The 25,305-nt window shown below is 33.0% G+C and overlaps 1 protein-coding gene across 1 annotated transcript in view; it reads left to right on the top strand.

Moving 5' to 3' along the window:
• Esp (Epidermal stripes and patches) overlaps positions 1-25,305 on the top strand; it is a 46,089-nt gene that overhangs the window by 3,789 nt on the left and 16,995 nt on the right. The window contains exon 2 of the mRNA XM_089638353.1: positions 14,558-14,717. Coding sequence (XP_089494479.1) covers positions 14,594-14,717 — 124 coding nt within the window. The 5' untranslated portion in view covers positions 14,558-14,593. The remainder of the gene's footprint in view (positions 1-14,557; positions 14,718-25,305) is intronic.

Below are 25,305 nucleotides of genomic sequence, written 5' to 3'. Positions count from 1 at the left end.
TATGAAGATGGCCGTGATAGATTGAAACTGGTAATGATCAATATTTGAATAAATTGAACAAAAATTATAAATTGTTACAGTAAATCTTAATAATTAATTCAAACACGAGTCAGTATCAAAAATTGAAAACATGACTATTGTAATGTATTTTCCTTATTTTTTAATAAAAATAAGGAAAATACATTACAATAAATTACAATTTAATCTCTAAATAAATTATTCTTAATGCACACATATTATTTATTGATTATTTTATGCAAGATAAAAAAAATGGAAGTATTCTGTAAGTCAAATTGTAAATAGCAATAAGCGTAATATTCATTTTGAAATTATCCGTTATTTTAATGTTTAACATCTCTTTATGAAATTATCCGTTATTTCAATGATTAACATTCCGATATGAAATTATCCGTAATTTTGATATTTAACATTTCGATATGAAATTATCCGTTACTTCAATGTTTAACATTTCCATATGAAATTATCCGTTACTTCAATGTTTAACATTTCGATATGAAATTATCTGTTATTTCAATGTTTAACATTTCGATATTAATTTTAAAAAAATAATTTTATATTATTTTACAATTATTACAAAATAAGTAGGTATATTATTTTTAAACTAGTGATGGGAGAAATCGAATGAATAATCGATTTAGATTATTTTTTAAGTGGCACTACGTTTTGGATGTCTGTATTTAATTAACGGTGACCGAATAACTAAACAAAAACTAGGTTGAAGAGGTTACGTAGGTAAGGTTTATATGTTAGTTTTTTTCATCGCTTTTAATGACTTCATATCACTTCTTAAAGGTGTGTTGAATTGTCATTGTGGTGTTGAGTTACCGTGGAACAATATTCATCGAAGTCAGAATTCAATTCACGGAGTTTGCAATCAGATTCATCAACTCTAACTACGTTCTTGACATGCTTCATATTATATTTTATCTATTATTAATATTATTGTGTCATTCGATGATTTGGTTCAGACCCTTCATTATTATGCTCTGTTTACTTCGTTCGTTATTATTTAAACCTCGTTACAGGTCACAAAATTCAATGAATAAAATTCCAAACACTCGGAAACGAAGTTCTAACACTTGCAACATAATGATTTATAAGCGGCAATTACATGAACTTGTATTGAAAAATAACTTTTTGCATGGTCAAATGAACCGTTCATAATTATATTTAGATGTTTTGCTAAACTATAATGTGATTGTTGGTTCTGGAAAAAAAATATAACAGATACATCATGACATAATTAAATACTTATAACCTTACAAAAACATTTCGGCACTTTTTCTGCATAGGAGAAATCCATGTCAATGTGGTTTTTTTTCACTTCGACCGGAATCGAACCCACAGCCTCTGAATCAAAAGTAAAGGTCGTTTTATTCAGTTAATACTGATCTGAATGTAATGTGTGTAACACCCTCCGTGTTAAGTAGGTTACTATATGATAAATATGTTTTCAAGGGAACGATTTAAAATTTTGTTCAATAAAAAATATATGTACCTTTTTTATATAGTACTACAAAAAATCTACCTTGAATAAGTGCGTAAAATGAGTTGCGCATTAATGATGGTTAATGCCATGCAGAAAATCATTTAAATTACGTTGCTTGATTTTTTTTCTCAAAATCAAAATACTTATCGTAATTTACAGGTTGTCAGTATGATATTGTAAAAAAACGACAGTACCCACTTCATTGCGGTTTTTCCGCGGTAAAATGAAGTGACTTTATCAATTTTCAACTTTGAAACTAAATAATTTTTTGATCAAACATTTGTGTCGGAAAAATTTTGTCATATTTATTACACTTATTTAAAGCTATCAAAATTTAATATTAAATTTATTATTAATTTTTATGTGTTTGGGGAGAAGAAGAGAAAAATTGATCAATGTCATCTTACGGAGTGCGGCGATTTTGATATACCGTGATTCGATACCCCAAAAATGGTTTCTTTTTTTAAAAAATTGTTATATTTTATGTCGATAGACACTAATATACTCTATATTACAGTATAATGACACGAGAAATGTATATAATGGAAGTACATTTCTCCCTACAATTGAAAAAAACAGCGTAACTAGAAACCAACTAATTTGACGAAGTGTAATTTTAACCACTTTGCCCAACAAAAAAGCTTTAAAACATAAGCGAAGAATTTCTGAATGGTAGCAAGAATTATTGCAGACATCCGCGATGACCAAAGTTGGCTCTCGATTCAAAGTCGTCCCGTTTGACGGTACACAATTTACGAAAAAAATGAACACTATTATAATTTGGAAAAATAATTTACTCGCAAGGAAGTTTTAAAATCACGTAGGTATTGTTTAACTTCACCTTGAAGATGGGCGGACATTGCGAGGGCAAGGCCCCCATCTATATATGTGCATTTCCCCCATGTACCTTTAAAAACCTTTAAATCTCGATAATTTGGCACAATTATTTACGCGAACATTATTCAATTTAGGTACGTTCGATCCAACACAGATCTTATCGAATTCAAGCTGTTCTATAAGGTTTTTACATGTCACATTAGACAAGTATAGAAATACTGATTATCAACGTAAGAGCAAATCGAAAATTCGTCGTTTTCTTAATCACCTATTTTTTAATATTGTTGTTGTGCGTCTAGACAAAAACTGCAGTAAAGCATGGTAAAGGGAATAATTCTCAAAATATCAATATTTCGATAGGATTGAAAAAAACATATTTAATATGCATAAAAAATTCCTGTAAGCAATATTTTTAATTATATGTACCAAACGCCAAACATTTATTTTGCATTATACCTAAATATTAATTCGCGTGGATTTGATAAGTACACAACCTCATTAAGTCAAGTTGATTGGATAAATGGACAGTTATAAAACTTGAAACTGACGCAATATCGTCATAAAAAAGGTCCTTGAATATGAAGTTTTGAAAATCTTCCAATCATTTTTATTTCTCTAGTTTAATCGGTAACATAACTGATAAAACACGCAATAGATTGGATTTGCTGTAATAAAATAGATTCGGCGACTGTATAAAATTCAGAATAACGCGTCACCGAAAGCCGCGTGGGTTTATTGTTGTTATTATCGGTTATTTTTAATATTACATAATAAGTGTAGTATTGCTTATTAATAATACGTCAGGTACCTACCTCAAAGGTGGCATTAAATCCAGAGCTTTTTTAAGACCTCCATATATCCTTGGAACTTTTATTTCTCTAGTCGATTATTTATATTTGTCTGCTTACACATTTAATCGACTCAATAGTTCAACTTTTTCATGTGCTTTTTAATTACGTGCTCGATGGACTCAATTTCAGTAAATTTCATATTAATGGAGGGCCATTCTTATACGTTTATATCGATGGTTATAAATATCACTGATCGGCCAGGTGCTTCACCCGTGTTATGTATTTTTTAATTGCGCAGTATACCTAGTCTGATATTATCACGACTCTGCGAAAAGTAACAAGGATTTGTAAAATGTACACAATAAACAAGTTTCCTATTGTTAAATTAATCTAAATACTACGTTCTTGTCTACCTTCGTGTATTAAATCATTTAGTATAATATGTCTACCTTATTTTGTGTTCCTCTAGACAACTTAATACGCGTTGTGATAGAAATATACAAAAAAAGAAATACACTATAACATAGTCTATCAATCGATCAATAAATCTTTTATGCGTGTTTTTTTCTCGAACTAAATATTTAAAATTAAAAGTAAACAAATAATGCACGATATTAAAGCTCGATTACAATGTTGTTATTAACCTTAATGAATATTATTTGTATACACTTATACAAGTACATATAAATGAAGTATAAATTGACTACAAATTAATAATAAGATACAGTTTACTGGTTAGCATAAAAGTCAGGGATCATCCCGTGTCAGCTGGCACTAATTACTAGGTAGTCCAGTCTAGATACTTCTAATCGCTTTTCCACGCCTTGGAAAAGTGATTAGATTTGCAATGAGCGATTACTCGATTACTGTAAGATTTATTTAATCGAACGAAATATTCGATTTTTCAAAGTTTTGCATATGCCCATCACTAGAACTCAGTTTGACCGCTTCATATTGATAGATTCAAAAGTGATGATTTGCAAATTTTCAACCAAAAAGTATCTAATTATTTTTTAGTTTCACGGTTCAGTGAGCCGCTCATTTATTATTATTAGGTGTATAGCTATTTCGCTTCGTTTGGTACGATAAAAAAGCCGAGTTGTGTTGCTAAAATATTGCTCCTATTTAACTAGATGGCCATTATTGATGAAGATAACTCGTTTATAGAACAGACAAGGTTATATCGTCTAGGACTATGTCTAAAACAAAATTTATCATCTATTCGATTGTTTTCTTATGGTTTATATAATGTACTAGTGGATCCCACACAGTGCTTCGTTTTTGCTAATGTCTATCTCGGGCGCCTCCGACTTCTTACACAATCTCCTTACACCTATCGGTCGACTGCGAGTTTTGCGTGCACAAACATACGCAGGTGAATATTTATATATTATGATTAGAAACCGGTTAGAATTTAACTCAACCATTTGGAATGCATTTTATAATATAAGACATTGTTCTGCCACAGACCGCCTTCTATGTAGGGAAGTTAAAATTTGTGGTTGTACCTATTTTTGGATAAGAAATATGAACAAGAAAAATCGTTGAAATTTTTTTTATTTGTCCAAAACTATCCTTTATTTAAGGTTGGAACCAACCATATACATTACCAAAATTTCATTGAAATCGGTTGTGCGGTTTCGGAGATTAGCGTGTACGAACACAGAAACACGTGATTTCATATTCGCACAAGTAATAATAATTGACTTATCATCCAAGCTTGGAAAAACAAGAAAATCACAGTACAATATACATCAAGACTTTCGCTGTATTGAATTTGATACTTCGTGAAATTCCGTAGACAAACCTAATTTCTACCTAAATATTTAACAGTTTAATTCAATATTCTACACATTATTTGTCTAGTAAATAATATATATTTTTAATTTACCTATTACATTCAGGCCTTTTCTACTTTTTTTATTTTTTAAAATTATCATTTTATTTTTATTTTATGTGAATACCGTACAAGATTCCAAACTGCTCCTAACCGTCTGGAGCCAGTGAGACTATTACATCCCCAATAGGTATGTTGTGAGGCTCAATTCTGAATGCTGCTCACTGACAGTATCTTCCAGTACTCTGGAACGAGCTACAAATATAATGTAAATTGTTTTGAATTATTAAATTGTTAAATGAATTGATCGCAAAACATTTATTTGGATTGGAACCCGCGAGCTCCGGATCCGGATTGCTAGTGATGGAGCCTTATCCCTCGACCACGGCGACCTTCAAAGGCCTTTGTGTTATTTTACGTTTTTTCATGCTTTTTTTCCTTGATTTATTTTATTTTAGCAACATTTTTTCAATATATGTATAAAAGTAATCAACAAACATTTAAATGATTGCCTTTTTAAAAATAACAATTGGATAATTTGTATAAGAAAGAAAAGCATGTATCAACTGAAAGGATATTAAATAAATTACGCATGCGACACATCTCTACATTATTCATAAAGAAATTCATTTGATACTTGATTTAAACTTAATTAGGGAGTGCTTTCTTCAGAGCTGCAGAACAACGTCGTATGAACAGACGCGACACTATGGAGCCTGCTTGAAACGTTTAGATAATATACTTATACTACATGGGCCCGGTATATCGGTTGATTTAAAGCTCGGCTTGGTTGGAATGTGGAGCTTAGCTCATCTTGGAACATAATAGGTCGGTAGCCTAGATATCAGCAATAATACACGCATTGTCTATGATTTTATTAGAGGAAAGTATTTTCTATGCTGCGTGAGTGATATATCTATGCTCTTCCGTCATCGGGGAATCGAGAGCTTTCAAAATATTAATTGTTTTAGGTGGGCTAATTTACAAGTTGAGTTTTTGATAAAGTTCCCCTCTTCAATCAACATGGTGGTATGCTAATTTTAAATAGTATTTTTTTGCTGTAGTAAATTCACTTATTCGTGACATCATGACAAACAATTTCCTCGTATAATTCCTAAACAGAGTATTTGTCTATTATAGATTAATTATCAATTAACAACATCAAAATTTCGTCATACTTGACATTTGTTACTGCTACCGCCTCGGTGTCTAAAGAAAGAACTATTCTACGGCTTAACAAGGCTTAAACGGCCGATGTAGGCCGCCTAAATTTGCGCGAGGAATGTCGCACATTTCGAGGATACGGACTGACTGATATACCGGGCCATAGCATAACATAGGTAAGCTTACATAGCACAGCTCATATAGCATAACACCCCAAAGTCTCCTGACAACCAACCGCGTCGCAAGCAATTTACTCTAATGAAAGATTTCGGCAGAGCTATTGATTACCAATTATTTTGGCATTGATAGCCCTAATTCAATTTGCAATAATGTGTCACCTACTAAGTAACATTTACCTATAAACATTCGAAACAAATTAATTATATTTTAGGCTAAAGTGATACTTTTATAAGGGTGTGGATTGTCGATGGCGTCATAAGGTGTGGCCGTCAAGCTTTTAGCAGTATATTTACGTGTTTTTTTCAATTTCCGTGATAATAATATATCATTTCGCTATGTTCAAGGTTGCTGGCAGGACAATGAATAAAAATAATACGTAGTTAATTTACTATGATAGACTTGTCCTAACTTGAAATCTGGGTATCATTTTGAGGAGTTGGAGGCAAACCACGTGACCATATTTTTTGCACCAAGAGGGTTCGAAAATGCTTTGAATAAACTACGACGTCAATCGTACACCGACCGCCGAGGAGTGCAAATTGAAATAACCAGACGCTGCCCAAAAAATTAACGTTCGCTAAGGCTAGCTTTAGACTTGTAAGTTTTTTCGTAAATTTACGACTTCTAGCCAATGGGCATATTGCATTTTGAAAATCCAATATGCCCATTGGCTAGAAGTCGTAAATTTACGAAAAAACTTACAAGTCTAAAGCTAGCCTTAGACTTGCAGCGCAGTACATTGTGGGACTTTCCTACGCATGGTCTGAATTTTCGTTAACGAACCGCCTGGCGTAGCGACGCTAAAAATGAGCGAGGTGGGTAAATTTTAACACATTTGTAAAAGTGTCTAACTAAATAGTGTAACAAAATATTCAACTGTGGAAACAAGTCCAAACTTGTGTTTACCCGATTTGGGATTTGTAGTTAAGTCTTTTACGCATTCAGCAATTTCTTCAGTGTTGCCAACTCAACTACTTCAAAATATGCTAAAGTGATGGGAAAAATATGCCAGAAATATGCTAAATTCCTTTAAAAAATGCCAAAAAAAAGCCAAAATAAATTTAACTTAGTATTTATTGAGAAATATAGTGATGGGAAAATTATGCCAGAAAAATACTAAATTACTTTAAAAAATGCCAAAAAAGCTAACATAAATTTAACTTAGAAATAAAATCAGTGAAATAAAATATCAATATCTTCATCTTCTTCTTCTTCATTGACAGCAGCTGATGTGGAAGGCTGAGAGACGGAGTCGTAACTTTCTTTGGTACCAATGCAGCGTAGTACTTCGTCAGGAACAGTGTAAGAATAACAGCACTTTCCTGCTCTCTTTAGGCCAAATCTCACGTACAAAATGTTATTCAGGGTTCTCACCGCCAAACGATTTCGGAGTTTTGTTTTGACCAGACTCATTTGGCTAAATACAAGTTCAATATCCGCATTTGAATGCGGCAATGTTAAAATAGACATTGCAAACTGACATAAATCACCGAAGGGGTTATTATTAGCTGCATATTTATATAGCATAACTCCATTCCAACACTCTACAGTGGAAGTCAAGGATTCCCATTTAATGTGAACTATGTTTCTTCATTGAGACACCAGTTTTTCAATCGATATCATTTTTGTTAGTTAAAAAATTGGTTTTTATTATTTTCATGTTTCTATATATATATGCTAAAAGCATAAAAGTTATGCTAAACATGGAGTAATTATGCCAAATTTAGCATATAATATGCTAACTTGGCAACACTGAATTTGTTCGCCATTGTGAAAAGGACTAGCAATTCGTAAGCAGATTTTATTTTCGAGGACTAAATAATGATATTACAATGCGAGTTGTCGTACACTGTAAGATTAATTTATTGATTAATCACAGAAAGGCCTTCGCCTTTCCCCGATAGGCTGATCTATGAATTTTAATCTCTATGCTTTTTTGTATCTTTTTATTTATGTTTTATTAGTATGAATAAATAATTACGATGTTACCCTGATTTATTTTTGGGATATTAGTATTATGCCGTGTTGTTCTACTTCATTCTTTAGCCAACGTTTCGGATAACGTTACAGTGTCCATGATAACTTATTTCTGAAACTTATTGAAAACTGAACATATTTAAAATACTTTTTCAAAACTGGAGGCAAATGCCGTCAAAATCTCAAATCATAAATAACGAAGGTGCTTTACTACATGCTCCGAAATTTTGTTCTCCATTGACACTTTGATGCATTTTAAAATCTATATTGATTTCAATTATGGCGTCGCAGCCACCGATGCATTTTATTAATAAATGCAATTTCAAGATCAAGGGTTTTGTATAGATGTAATAAATACACAAACTATTTCGTAGCAACACAAGTAGGGATCTATACGTACCGTAGCCCGCAGTTACCTTCTAATCTGAAACAGGTTTTAGGTAAAAAACAATAGATCTAACATGCGAATGCATAATAAATACTATGTACGTTATTTGGTCCGTTCTTGTTTTTTTTGCGTCTAGTGATCTTAAATGGTATCTTATGTATCTTAAATGTGTCTAGTTTTGAATATTTATCTAAAATATGTCCAGTTTTGAATACTTATCTTAAATTTGTCCAGTTTTAAATACTTATCTGAAGTATAACTAATTTTGAATACTTATCCGAAATATGTCCAGTTTTGAATTCTTATCTTAAATATATCGAGTTTTGAATACTTATCTTAAACATATTTAATTTTGAATACATATCTTAAATATATCCAGTTTTGAATAATTATCTTAAAGTTGTCCAGTTTTGAATACTTATTTTAAATATGTCTAGTTTTACTGATTCTTGACTGTCCTCGCCCCTTCGAAGCAGTTCTCTTCAATTCTTTTTCATCTCATTTCTGGGCGAACTCCGTCTTCTTGTAACAAACATTCTCTATTCCCTTTCCCTCTCCCTAACTTACCCCATTCGATGACGTTAACAATTTAGATTAATTTAAAACACATTTGGGAAAATAAATTGTACCTACCTGCTATTTAAAGTTCACGAAATATTCGTAGTGGTGTACTGTATCGTGGGACTACTGCGGGTTAAGAGAGGACTGCGGGCGGTTGCTCCAAATAATTTAAATCATTAAATGTGTGAATAAATACATTCAAAATGCGCTTTTGTAATGATTTTCTCTTTCTGTTTGAATTTCTTTAGTCTAATGAGTTCCAACTGGGTGAAGGTTTTTCAGTTGCTCTAGCCAAATAAATCTTTATTGAGTCGAACTAAAATTATTATTTAACTCTCTTCCAGCGAAGGCTAAGCTGGTATTATTATTATTTTCTTTTCACCTTGGTCTGAAATAACGGCGTTTTTTCATAATCTCTAAATCGAGATGAATGAACAACACGTGCCTATCTCGAGATAAAACTCCTTAAGATCTTTGATAACCATCGCTCAGTTTCTTCAAGAGCCTAAGTTAAAATTAAACATCTCTTATCGAGTGAGACCTTCGTTTTTTTCAATGGCAGCTTAGCTTAGCAACGTCTTTTTGTGTGTGAACGACCTTTACAAGTTCATGGTTTATGAATCAGGTGGAATAGAAGAAGTCATTATGTGCCATCATCAACGGTCATTGTGTAACTTTTTTTTGCATAAATATTGATTATTTTTTTGGTATTCTGTTGCTTTTTTCACTATTTAATCATAGTATTTTTCTAAAATTCCGCATAGAATAGTCAGAATATTGTGTTATTTATCACTCGTGTGTTGCAAAATTACAAAATATACAATAGGGAGTGTCAGGATAATGAAAGTGGATGCTTCAGGAAGAAGCGATACTCTCAAGTGAATCTAGTATACACCTGGTTGAGTCAAATAAAGAGAATTTTTGAGATTAAGTGATGAAGTATAAATGAGAACGGGACAAATAATGTAGTATGCAAAAACGGCACAGTAGTTTTTTTCACACTTTTTTATTTGAAATTATAAAGAAAACAGAAAAATTAATAATATTATATTACATAATAGTCTTGTTAATAGATAAATATTAATACCCAGTTAATAGATAAATATTCTCGGGTCAATTGCACGTAGAAAATTGATCCTTCTAAAAAGTGATAGCATGCCTATTTCCTCATAAAATATTAGTCATTCAGAATATATTGAAAACACGTTTACACTTTTCCTAATAAATATCAACATTTTGGAATGCGACAAAATCAATATAATAATATCAATATATGGTTCCATGATAACTCAACACAGTGACAATTCAACACACTTTTAAAAAGAGATATAAAGTCATTAGAAACGATAAAAAAATGTTTTTAACCTAACCTAACCTAACCTACATAACCCAGTTGATAAAGTTTTTGTTTCATCACTTTCCATGACTTTATATAACTTTTTAAAGACGTGATTAATTATCATTGTGATGATTTATCCGGTTACCCAATATATATATGATCACATGTTCCGCCGTCCTCATAAAACATTCTGATACTTTGTTAGGAACTCTGTCAATTCATTCGTTAAAAACCTGCAGTCCCATTTTTAACTGGAAAACGAATAATTTTATCAGAATTTTTATAAATCAACAGTATTTTATATCATTATTTTTTTCCGTGTGGCGAGCTAGTCTATTTACTTAATATAAGATAGTTGGTTTTGTCTTGATGAATTTAATTCACGCAGAAAGATGCCTAGTAGGCACTTAATATATCTTAAGACCAATAACAGAAAGCTCGCATATCGTTATGTCGATAAATTAATTATTGAAGCTCGATAGTGCGAGTCGATTTCGGCGTATCGAATTGAATGGTGAGACCAGGAATTTGTTTATCGGATCGAGACATCGCGTTGTAGTGACTACTGTTCAATTCAACTATTTGTCGTCTTGTTTACTAACGTAAAAAGGATTAAGAGAACAAATATTTTTTGTTGCTTATTTTTGGTGAATAATTTATGAAGTTGGAATTAGACGCAAAAAATTAATAAACTATCTACTTCTTAACTTACAATGATGTGAATTCTCTAGATCGAAGCTTATTGTAGTAGGAATTTCGTTGATCCCCATATCATAATGTTTTTTTTTTAAATTTACCTATGTATTACGCTATACTCCTTTACATAATCTGAACATCGAAAATTCACAAACAATGAACATTCTCAATATCAATGTATTTTAAAAGTAAATATATATTGTTTTTAATCGCATTCGACCTGGTTATATCATTCCAAATCTATGATTTTAATAAATTTCTTTTAAAAATATATAATATAAATTAAGAAACTGACTCGAACAAACATCTAACATTGACACGTCACAGGTACCCTCGGCAATAATATCGCGCATGGCTATAAAAACAAAAATTAATAAATTAACAATAAACACTAATACCGATACAATATCTGCTCAACATTACTGGCTCTGTCCTTGTCAAACGCGCATTCCGCCTCGAGCGACGCGATATGGCGTCTCCCTCTTATCTGTAACGGCGGTACTGCGTGCTTTTATCACAATAATAATAATTATAGTGGTTTTTAAGAATTCAAGGCGAATAATAAGCATTTGCAAGTTCAAGGTCTGTGCAGACCTTTTGGACCTTGGGGCCTCTGACGTGGGGCCTAACATAGTTCGTGGTTCTTGCTTTGGGTTTTAATTTCAATGCTAGCGCAGACCCGTGTAAAATCATGGGATATTCTGATATCTTGGCACATCAGTTCCATTTTTAAATACATCTCTTTTAAAGCAGTTAATATACGAAATAAATGTCGATAAACGGTACTTAAGCCCTATAGCCTGTTAGCCCCACAGATATTACTGTCAAATAAATTCTAGGTTAACTTAAATATTTTCAGCTCGCAATGGCACTTCCATAATTAGCTACGAGCTTTGAAAAATCTTTCAAAAAATAAAAAAACGTCATGTTGTTTTTGAATTTTTGATAGACGTAGACTTTCCGGACACCGTGCATCATCACTGTGATATCCTCACGAAGTGCTGTCTCTTTATTATGATTTACTGCTGTTTGATACTGCTTTTAAATAATTGATTTATTAGGCATCCCCGTCGCAGATCGTGCGATGGAGCTTTGATTGAGAAGAGATATGCCACGACTCGACGAGAACAATCTTTATTTGTTTTCTCAGAATGATTTCCTATGTACCAATGCATTAAATTTTAATTTATTTGTCAATATATATATATATTATTTCGCCAGTTACAAAGTATTTATTTTTTGTAAATTCCATACTATAGCAAAGCTACACATAAAAAAATTCACGTCAATATTATCATCTGTTCCTTTGTTTTAAGCCACAACGGGTATCGTATTTTTTTATTTGAAATTGTTTGTTAGAAAAAAACAAGCGCAGACCCGTAAAAATCACAGTATATTATGTTATTCAAATTAATTAGTTAGTAAATAACGCTTTCTTAACAATGGAAAAGCGCAGACCCTTGAAAAGTCACGAAATCTAACTTTATTTAAGTCAAGGTTAACCCTATTTTAGAAATTTAAAGAAAAGAAATACAAATTTCAAAAATAGAATATAACTAATTTTCTGTTCAAAAATATTATACAATAGGTAGGTACTTTATCGCTTGTCTGAATTCTTGATACAATCATTTCCAACTTTGAAATTGACACGTAAATTCCATACAAATCGGAGTCCATTGAACCAGAGTTACAATCACTCACAGACAGTTCCACAACCGAAATTAATTTATTTGATGATGATTGATAAATTACCATGCGATAGGTCCGTTTCTTTAACCGACAAAACCTTTATCATTTACTGTTCATTTTTTACCATGTAAATAAATTCATAAATAAGTTCATACTATATATAACAGATACTGGTGCCTGTCGATGATTCAGTGAGGTTTGCATCAATCTGTTGTTTTAGTCATTCTTCCTGGTTCTTTGTTCTAACACCTTGGACTTGGGCGATAAAGATTGCAGAAAAAATAAATTTGCATATCAACAAAACAGCCGTTCCGCTGCCTACTCACTGTTGGCGAAATTCTTAGAGTTGCAATAAGTATTATTATGCATCGTGATAACGGTTACCTCTATCAGTCGTCTTGGAATTTGTCGTTTTTTGTGCACATAGATAATAACCGATTGACTCTCATTCGCTGAAACAGTAATTGATTTTGAAACTAATTAAACATGAAACCACGAAGAACTTCCTTTTCCGTCGTGAATTTGATAGGATTAGTGTGTTGACTGAGCATAGCAAAGATCTGCTCGGCCGTTAAAATTTGTTTGTATTTTCTGTTTCTATTTGAAGACGGTGGCCGTTTTAATGGTTCGGGAAATACTCTTTTTCAAACGTGAAATCGTTGTGTTTATTTGGACTTATTCGCATTTATTCAATTTTATGGTACCTACCTGCTTGGAAAATTTTTGAAAAAAGAATTGTCATTGAAATAGTCATGTTTTTTTTGAACAAATTGTAAAATTCCTTATTTGAAATATAAAAAAATGTACATATAATATGGTTTATAAATAGGTAGGTACGTAGGTATTTTAGTCCTACTTACAAATCTTATGATTTAAGAGGAAATTATGGTTTTATTTTTTGTTGTTTGTTTTTGGGGTGTTATGCCGTGTTGCGCTAACTCCTTCTTTAGCCGACGTTTCGGACAGCGTTGCAGTGTCCATCATCAGGGCAGATCCGGTAGATCCGAAGATGTGATCTACCGGATCTGCCCTGATGATGGACACTGCAACGCTGTCCGAAACGTCGGCTAAAGAAGGAGTTAGCGCAACACGGCATAACACCCCAAAAACAAACAACAAAAATGCTTTTGGCCGTGAGAATCTAAAAACTTACCAATTATGGTTTTAGTTTATTAAATGAGAAAAAAATAGAAACCTGCTTTTTGAAAGCGAGGTGCTGACTGTTTACAGAACTACTTATATATGTACATATAATATGCTGAGATAAAGACTTTCACAATCAAACAATGTGCGTATATGTATACACATTGCACAGTTTATATTATTGACATGATGCTCCTTTTAAATTTGGGCAGTGTATCCGAAAAATGTCGATGTTAGAGTTTAGCAAATATTATTGAAGATATAAAGAGTACGGTTAATTGGCAAATTAGATGCAGTATTTGTTTTGTAATTAAGCGTGTCGAATAGCACTGTATGTCGTGTACATCTCAAATATATGTTGAATTTAATTAGTGTTAATATATTGATTGTTTTTTCGTTGGTAGTAGATATATTTGATTTTACATTCTGAATTTCTTTTTTCCAGAATCTTCAACACCTCTAGAATCTCGTTATCCTGGAGATGGTGGTAAAGGGAAGTAACTCCCCTTTGGGGGACTACTCCAACAGCGGTTTCAGCGGCTCCACCGTGTCCGTGGGGCCCCAGGAGGTGCACGGGGGACTTCAGGGGAGCAACGAGCTCATCCGTGAGTACCTTCACTCCTTCTAACATACCTACCCTTGCCTGATATTCCTGCCGCTGGGAGTTGCGTTGTAACCTCACTTCAGAATACAACTGAGTTGTCTGCTGTACACCTATATTAGTCTGACCTATTATTCCGCAAGATGAAGTATCTGAACCTGGTGTTCATATCTTGTAACTAAACAATGTAAACATATCGCGGTTTTCACAGGAGCACCCATTGTTAATCTCTCGCTCTGAATCGACTCGGGTCATTTCTACGATTCTTCTAGATCTCTTCAAGACCCATGATCACTCGTTCCTCTCCTTCAAAAAACCCCCCTCACCGTCCCCAAAGATGATATATTCCCCAGAGAAGGATTTGATTCATAGATACCCTGGATTTTATTAAAATGTGTGGACAAACGAAGTCGGTGTATTGTTATTCTTTCCATTTCAACTTTACTCATTACTCATTACCAATTACCACAATAAATTTATTTAATTTTCTTATTTGCATTGCACATGTGATGTACCAAACAAGGCGAATGCACAGTGAATAGGGACAAAGTAAGGACTTGGCTTTTTCAAATAAACATTGATTAATTATTATTCAGTAAAAACTTGTACATTTCAATAATTCTGTCTCTCTCACTGAAGATTTAATACAATCTAAATAAAATTTCTTTCTATATACCAAGTGCTATTACTGTATTACCTATATTTTCTCAGTGCTACAATTTAACAATTTGCTATTTTTAATTTGCCAAAATTCTGAATTTTTTTAGCGAATAATGGATTACATGACAGAATTTCGGCCAGACAAGTTCGTGTGGCCATTTGATGTGCGTGGGTGAACTCTTTCTGAATTTTGACGTTTAATGGATGATAATAAAACCATTCTGACAGCTTTTAATGGCCAAATTTTCCAAAGACAATAATTAAAACTCCCATTCTGGGGAGCCGTTAATATTTTTTACGTCAACAAGTTAATTAATGGCGGGATGACCAAGGTTAAATACAAGAAATTATAATATTAAAATAATTTGGTTTCAGCTTGTTATTTCTACAGTGCAAATTCTGTAGAAGGAGATTAATAATAAGCTCGAACGAAATGAATTCACGCACCCAGATTGGTTATAGAGATGAAACAATTTACAAATATTATATATTAAATAGTGGCTACCTATGATGTTTCCTTGTAATGTCTTGTATGTGGTATGTATTTATTCATTACCGGGTGACGTTGTGTATAGGTGTATGTGTGTGTGTGCGTGTGTGAGGGTGTGTGCGAGGGTGCGTGTGTGTGAATGTGTATGTGTGGGTGTGTATATAAGCATTAAACAATGTATATCATTGACATGATGCTCCTTTTAAATATGGGCAGTGGATGCGAAAAAATATCGATTTTAGAGTTTAGACAAATATTATCAAAGTTGGTAAATTACATGCTGCATTTTTTTGCAATTTAGCGTTTGGAATAGCGCTCTATGTCGCGTACGTATCATATGTACCTATGTTACAATTAATCAGAGACAGATGTTCGGTACAGTCTATTGTTTAAAATTCTATGAATAAATATAAATGTGGGTATATAATTATCGAAATCGATAGAAAATAAGGAAGCTGATCTATATTTTCGATATTTAACAACTTGTAGCTTAGATCTTAGATGCAATCACGGAAATCATAATTTGGTCGCTAGTGTGACTCGAACCGAAAGGATGTTTTCTTTATTTTGTGGTATACAAAACAACACAACTTACAATTGTTAGCATTCTTCTGTAATTTGCCATGTAATTAATTATTAAGACCATGGAATTTTTTTCCATGAAGTACGTTGTTTTTTTTATTAACAGTGTCGCTGTTCTTATAATTCGGTTTTTTATAATTCTACAATTTTCCTGCGTTGCACGACAAATAAATATCAACTTACTTAGGAAATAAATTTAATTAGTACAGGTACATAATATGTTCACGCGAACATTTTGCGCTTGCTTGTGGTAAAAATACATAATTAAGAAATGTTTTAAAATTAAGAAAAGTATTTTTTAGACACATGATAATATGGTAGAGATATCTGTAACTATTAATTAATTCTACATATTTGCAAAGGTCATCTACTGAATAGAATATTTATACAGTTAATTTATTGTTTAAATATTTTTCGCAAAACGAGGGCAGCGTGGGCGCAGAAACCAAACACCAACCTACCTTGGAAATTAAAATTTTATTTTATCATAAAAATTGGAAATCAAATATTAATAATTAACGAGTAAATAAATATATTTTAAGTTAGCTCCATGTAGGAGACTCTCGACCATAAAAACGACCATATTTTTATTCTTATTCATGCGACAAATGTAAAGCGTGTACAAAGTTGGGCGCGCGTTTTGCATGTGTCCCGACTATGCACCGGTGCCGAAGAAATCAATGACGCAATGCAATTTTGCACCTGTTATTCGAAAATGTTCGCCATAACGAGGAGACCAATTTTTATGAATCGGGTAACTAACTATAACTTGTTTTAAGAACTATTGAAGCTTTTGAGACAAATCATTTAAGGCGATGCCATACGTACTAATGCAAAATCATGTGTTTTTGGTTTGAAAATTTGGTCGTCTAGAAATGTTTCAGATGCTTTAATTAAATACTGCGAGTAGAATACATCTTGGCCTTTTAAATAATCTAGTATTTTTTAGATAAGTCTTTTTATAAGCCCAGAAAAAAAGAATGTAAAGGCCTATGAAAACTGCTTTAAAGTTCAAAATCTTCTACTTACGAACCCATTTTCGGTTATGGTTTTATTGTGTAATGTGGCAAATTAAGTTATTTATAAAATGATCGAAAAAAAAATTTATGCCTGAACAGTGAACATCCACAAAATAAAATAAAAGGCACTTTTTGGCCATGTTTTTTTCTTGCATAAATCAAAACAGGCGGATGGTGTTAAGCAGGAATTTAAACGTTATCGCCATCTACGTAAGGGTTGATATTGATAGCGGCTCAATTTAAAATATTACGCGACGTAGTGCATCGCTTTAATTAGTTTCTGAAACAGAAAAAAAACTCAAAAACTTTGAGCTCTGACGTAATGTATTTTGCATAATATTCTGAAATTTCACTGTTAAAAATTTCAAGAACTTTTAACCTTTTTTGTTATTTTCGACTGATTTAGCCCACCTTAATGTGTTTGAGAGAAAACTGGTTAGAAAGAATGTTTAATAAGCCACTAGATTAATCGGTGCGTGGTTGTTGTACCACGAAAGCTAACCTCATGTATTCCATTTCAATGGTTTTCACAGTGAATATTGCCCTCGCAATAATTGTTTTCTCTTGTCTCTGCGAAAGACTATGCAAGCGATTACCATAAAAAACTGATTATATTGTATTGCATGAAAGTGTGTTACAAAACGGCACAGGTTGACCTTAATTCTACCTTGATTTAACGAGCTTCGAGATAATTCCGCGCATTTAATCTTATTATATATTAAAAAATGCCAGTTGACAACCAAACACCTGACAAGCTAAGGGTGACACGACAAATAGCCTTGGCCAAAATTGCTAATTAGGGACTAGTTATTTGTCACTTTTACTCGAGAGTTACCTATATATTTTATATCTTCATCACAGTGCTCGGGCCCGCCGTAGGCAGCCGCACAGAGCGTGCATTGCACGCAGGCGGCACGTTCAAGGGGCGGCAAATACAGGGATCTCGTGATGTTCAAACTCATTATAATTAATCAGTACGGCATTATAAATGTCGTAGCTCACATTCTTGCAAGCATTGTCTAGCAATTTTTTAATTAACCCACTAACCCGGCTGTGGAACGAACTGCCGGCCTCTGTGTTTCCTCCCTCCTACAACATGGGACTCTTCAAGACCCATGTTCACTCCTTCCTCTCCACAAAAAGACCCTCCACACAGCATCCCCAAAGATGACATAGGCCCTGAGGGAAATTATTTTCTTCAGGGCCTCCTGTGTGGAGTAAATATAAAAAAAAAAAAAAAAAAAAAAAAACTAACAACGCCATCTATAATTGGCATCTGACGGAATTAAGATACGAAACGTCCGTAGATTCGAACCACCTCAAAAGTAGTTACTAGAGGGGACTGTCATTTCCACGTACATACTTGTGAATCCCCGTTTTCCGTGGAATCTCAAATTGTAAAAATTAGATCGCAAAATTTCATAAGTATTTGATTCCTTCACTTGTTGATTTGTTCATAATATAATGTTGTTCACAGTTATTATACAAGTTATTCAAGTCTAGTTTTTATTGTGTCAATAATTAAATTCAACTAGTAAATGTCTTAAGTTATGAACATCAGTGATTATTATAATATATTTTAAAATTGTTTTTTTTTTCAAATAATTTCAAATTTTTCAAAAAAATGTAGGCAACAATATAATAATAATTTTACATAATATATTATATTAGTTATAGCCCCATAATTAAGCTGAGCTTGTGTGTTATTATACTATCGTTATTTGTTTATTTATATGTTAGAGTATTCAGTATACACTTTCAGTGTTTCGAAATGAAAATTTAAAAATATTTGCTATTTCGAATTCATATTTCTGGTAATCAATTTTAAAAAGTACTAAAGATATTTATAATTGAATTATATAAAATATTTGTGAGAAAAATCGTAAACAATGTGTTATATATGGATAGGGGTGGTGGCGGCGTAATCGGTTTTGCACGCGGGCTCCTCAGGGTGATATTGGGCCTCCTCTACAAACGCTCTCCACTGACCGCGATCCCTTGCAATTCGCTTTCAGGCAGTCCTCAGTCCTTTCCGTCCTGTTTGAATCCTCTTTCACACGATTCATCCACTCCTTCACTGGGTCGCTTACACTGAGGCGCCCACTGTATCGTCCATAACTTTGTATCCTGTCATCTTTCAATACTTCCAGCCCATCGCAGTCTTTGGGACATACAGAATCTTTAGATGGTCGCATACTGAATTAGATTTTCTAGTGTATGGTTGATTTGAATTCGCGATGCTGCATTCTCTAGCGTAACTTCGAAGTATTTTACTTTAAAATATATATTTTTATTTCTCCAGTAGGTAGTGCATATGTAAAATCTGTTTTTACGACGTTACTAATGTAATATTATGTAGATATGTCAATTCGCGGTGCATGTGTAATTTTTTAAAGATTTTACTAGTTTAATACATTCTAACGGAATTTGTCACGCTTAATTCATTATATTTTTTATTATTATTTGCTTAGTGTGTTTTTCGTGTATAGTTATTATTTTTTCCGCATCATAGTAATTGCAGGTGAGACCATGTCGGAAGGAACAAAAGTCCTTTATACTCTACGTCTTTCAATACTTATTCGTCTCAAATTACAAAAACATACATTGGACACCGATTTGAAAAACTAATTTCAATAATACTTTGTGAAATTTCACGCGGGATGGATTTAGTTGTTGTCTAGATGTGTTAATGTTTTAGACAATTTTTTTTATCAATGCATTCTTGTGTTGCGTTGCATGTTGCACTCTTAAAAAGTCGGGGACGCCCCAGAAATATATCACACGATCAAGTTAATCCAGTACTTTGATCGAGTCGGAATAACAGAGCATTTCGAGTTGATATGGGTGTGCTGTATCAAAGTGAACGAATCGAGGAAAATTGAACACCAAGCATACTCAAAATACCTACCTTACCTTTCTAGGAATAACTTATTTTAACAACCTTCCTATAAATCAAAAAAAAAATATTCGACAATATTCATTTTATCTATTATATTAATTTATAAGATTTGTTAAAATCTTATAAATTATAAATTATTATTTTTTGTTATTGATATATCTTCTTCGTTTTTCTTATTTATTTTTTGTCATTATTATTTACATTATTTTATTACCTACATAAATGATATTATTATTTGAGCTAGAATTCCCTCACCAAACAAAAGAGCCTTGTCTCTTTATGGTGAGGAAATATGGCCAATACAGGGTTGCTCTGCGTTCGTCTCTACAATTATGTATGAAGGCCTACGTGGTCGAGGGGTAAGGCTCTAGACTAGCGAGGAGTGGAGATCGCGGGTTCAAATCCCTGAGTGCGCAAGCAAAATTTATTTGATTAATTTGTGTTATTTCATAATTTACTCATTTAAGATATTTTGCGGCGCGTTCGAGAGTGGAAGATATTTTCAATATCGCCATGGTGTTAGACCACCATTCAGAATTAAAACGTTACTTGAAATTGGCTTTGTCCGTGTTTGGTGGCCAGATCTGAATTGCCAGATAATTCCCCACCTTCATCTTACCCATCTCCTTCCGCTCTCCATTACCTTCAGCCTCACAACATACCTAGATTGGGTATATTAGAAGATATTATTAAAACATCAAGCTCGACTATGGTAATTAATTATTGAATTTTGATAGTGCTGTATCAAAAATGTGAATGGTGATAATATGTATGGAACGATTTTGAAGTGCGAATGATGCGAGGAATGTACGTCAAAACAGAGTTGGTGGCATTTTGGAAAAATTGCATGATGATCGGTTAGTTATTTAATTAAATAACAGACGTCATTAACGTAGGTATATCGCGTCATTCGGTGACGCCCAAAGCCTTCCACACCGCCGCGTAATCAACGGTATAAATATGTGTAGGAGGAAACACGTGGCAGGAAAACGCGTGCAAATGAGATTGATGGAAATTACTTGGACAGGCCTTCTATACTGTTTGTTCTTACAAAATATCTATCTGTCTTCTGTGTAAATAAAAAATATAAATGTTCGTTTGTTCAAAATCTTAAATCTCCGAAAGTTCTTCACCAATTATTTTGAAATTTTGACACAACTTTGCAATCGAATACGGGTGTGTTTTTATATTATATTATTAGATATCGACAGGTCAGTCAATAGATATAGACAGGTAAAAAATAGAAACTAGCAGGTAAAAACCCCCTGCCACTGTTTGAATACTTCAACGGTTCTTTTTGAAAATGACAGAGGGCGCCACTTCTGTTTGCAACAATCCTAAACTTTACTGTCATTAAGATAATAATATTGAAATATTTCACCCTATTCCGTTTGATCACAATAATTATGATGTGTTTACAGTAGCGGCGTTAGGGTAGGGCGCGGTTGGGCGACCGCCCAGGGCGCCGGATTTAAAGGGGCGCCACAGGCGCCCGGCGCACCCCTTTATATCCCTCGTTCTTTGAACGAGGCCTACTTAAGTACTTACTCGTAAATTCCCTAAATATAAGGAAAAAATTGTTATGGTTCCAACGCTAGAATCTAGAATGGAACCTTCGATTGCACCGCATGCAGTTCATTTTACCGGGAATCCCCAACCAATTGGCAACCATAGAGAAAAACAATAAAAAACATTAAACAACACAAACACAAGAATAAACAGTGTTAAAGCAGTCCGTTATCAAATTAGTGCCATCCATGACGCTTTAATTACTTTGGCCATTGAAACTCAGACAACTGATGTTCAAGTCTCTCATGAGGCTACTACTCTAGCCGAACAGTTAAAAGATTTCAGCTTCATAGTTTCGTTGGTTGTTTGGTATGATATACTTTTTCAAATTAATGTCGTTAGTAAATCTCTACAATCAACAGATATGGATATCAGTAAATGTACAGAAATGTTGAAAAAATGCTGCACTTTCTTGGAAGAATATAGAAATACTGGCTTTAAAAGCGCCATTTTAACTGCGAAGGGATTGGCTGAAGAACTAGAAATTGAACCTGTGTTTAGAGCCACAACAAGAATTCGATTTGTTAAGCGTCAAGCTGGTGAAACTGCCCACGACGAGCCTATAACTTCTCCAGAAAAAAAATTGAGGTTGAATTTTTCAACTCTCTCTTGGACACTACATTAATTTCAGTTAATGAAAGATTTGAACAGTTAAATGAGTACTCGGAATCTTGGTCTTTTTTGTACAATATAAAACAGATTCCGGAAAAACCCGACCTTGTCAAACTCTGTGGTAATCTCCAATTGAAATTAACTGTAGACTCTAAATCTGATATAGATGGTTGTATGTTGTGTGATGAACTCGTAAGCCTGAAATCTTTTTTGCCTAATCAGAATGTGGTTACCCCTGCTTATGTTTTAAATTTTATCAAAGATCGCAACCTACAAGAACTGTATCCAAATGTGTGGATAGTATTGCGTATATTATTGACTATACCTGTAACGGTTGCTAGTGGGGAGAGGAGTTTTTCTAAGCTTAAGCTGATTAAAACCTATCTGCGATCGAAAATATCACAATCTAGATTGACAAACTTGGCAACTTTGACAATCGAAAATGAAATTGCTGAAAATATCGATTTCGATAACCTTATAAAAGAGTTCGCCGATAGAAAGGCTAGAAAAGTGAAGTTTTATTAAATAAATAGTTTTTTTTAATAAACGGTTATTCCATTATACCCATTGCCTTTTTTCGTATGGAATTGAATTGCAGTTAGGGGGCGCCGTAAAAATCTCGCCCAGGGCGCTGATAGTACTAAAACCGGCCCTGTGTGTTTAAGAAAACAAATGGCTAATTAACTAATTACTATAATGTATTGGTGTCCAAGGCCGGACAGTAAAATTTTGACGCCCCTTGTCAAAACCAGCAGACGTCTAAGTGGGTAATCATCACTGTAATCAATAATACCTAATCTCAAGAGCGATATGTTAGGTAAGGCATTATCAGTGCCTTGGCGCCTTGGGATTTGTATGACTTTCGAATGTGAAATTTTTCAAAAATATTTTGACAAAATTTACGAAAAACCATGGCTTTTTACAAAACTCGAAGAAAAAAATACGTGTAAACTCCACACGAGATGCTCAATTAATGTTTTTTTTATGTAATAATGTGTTATAATGATTTCCCGAGTAAATTATTTCTAATCTCATCTTATATAGCTCAGTTTAGTGTCATTTCACTTCAAGTGCAAAATGACGTCTTAAACCGAAAATAATTTATCCTAAAAGTTCTACATTGAAAAAACTGTCCAGAGCTCACCGTTCAAGAGTTATTTCAAACTGATAGCTACCTAATAATTCATCAATTTAATCTGCGTCTCTGGTGTGGAATAACTTGGCAGCATCACTTATCAACGTGTACTGTTTAGTCTCAATCTATCGCCGCGTGATTCATGCGAAAATACGTACGTTTTTATGAATTCCGTTTATAATAAATAAAATTAAATAAAAGTGAGACATACTTTGATAGGCGGATCTGGTTTTTATTATCACACACATATTTCAATTTTAGTATTTGTTAGATTCGGAGGTCAGCCCTGAACTTGTTTAGGTAATTACTTAAATTATTATCTAAATAAGTATTTTTTACATTATTGAGATGACGGGTATATCTTATGATGGACGAATAATTTTTGTTTAGTAGATAGGTACTATTTTTAGTGTTATTTCGCCCGACGTGATAGGGATACCCCTGTGTTATGGCGGGTGAAGTTTACAGATTAAAAATACTCATAATATAACTGTTAGTAAATTTAGTTAATATTTTGTATGATAATTTAAAAGTCAATAATTGATAAGTTTAATATTTTGTAAGTTAATAATTGATAAGTTTAATATTTTATATGATAATTCATAAGTTAATAATTGATAAGTTTAATATTTTATATGATAATTCATAAGTTAATAATTGATAAGTTTAATATTTTATATGATAATTTATAAATTAGTAATTGGTAAGTTTAATATTTTATATAATAATTTATAATTTAATAATTGATGACTTTAAACTTTTCCGATTTTATGTCCGGGTTAAATCCCCATAGGAAAAACTAAACCCTTCCACACACTTTTCCACAAATGATCATCTGGTCAATCAACATTATGCAAGTGCATTATATAAGCAAAATAAATACAAAACAATACAAGAACAACACGTCAACTCACCAAAGATCAAATGGGAAAATAATTCACCTACTCCTGATATTTTCATATCAGAGGGTTCGGCTCGGTAGAACTCCTAACAGGGCCTATAAATCCTACTGATCCCTCAACATAAATATTTAAAAAATCTTTCGTTATCCTACATGTATTCAAAATGACCGACTTTTGCATCTTTATATTTTTTTTTTTATCTAATACGCCTAAATTTTTAATGAGAGAGCTAGGTAGCCAGTAGCCGAAATGTGAGAGATATGTGAAGGGAGATTAGGTGGTTAGAGGGTAGAATGTATGGGTGTTATGATTGAAATGTACATGCAGATGTAAGGCCATGGAGTTATTTGTGTTTTGAAAGTATGGAGTTTGGTTTCGGTTTTTAAGTTATCAGGGAGAAGGTTGAAGATTTTAGGAGCTAGGTAGATGAATTGTCTTTGTGTTGATGTAGTATGAAGTTTAGGTGATTTGTAGTGTCGGTTGGTTATATTTCTGGTGGTGTGATTGTGTTGTTAAAGTGCTTTTTCGCTAGACACATACTTTGTTTAGTAAGGTCTTACATCCACTTTTCAAATTATTTTTTATGACAACTAGTTTTGACACTACCCGTGTCATTTGAAATGGCTTTAGCTATGTTTGGTTACTAAATATATATAGCCAAAAGAGTCTCCACATAAATCTCCCCCTTCTATTTTATAATTCATTCAACCTTAAAATATTACAA

The sequence above is a fragment of the Hesperophylax consimilis genome, chromosome 12 (genome assembly GCF_061612785.1).
Source record: "Hesperophylax consimilis isolate HC1 chromosome 12, BYU_Hcon_1.0, whole genome shotgun sequence".
Taxonomy (NCBI): domain Eukaryota; kingdom Metazoa; phylum Arthropoda; class Insecta; order Trichoptera; family Limnephilidae; genus Hesperophylax; species Hesperophylax consimilis.
The sequence above is the reverse complement of the archived record's forward strand: the minus strand, read 5'-3'. Positions and strand labels throughout refer to the sequence as shown.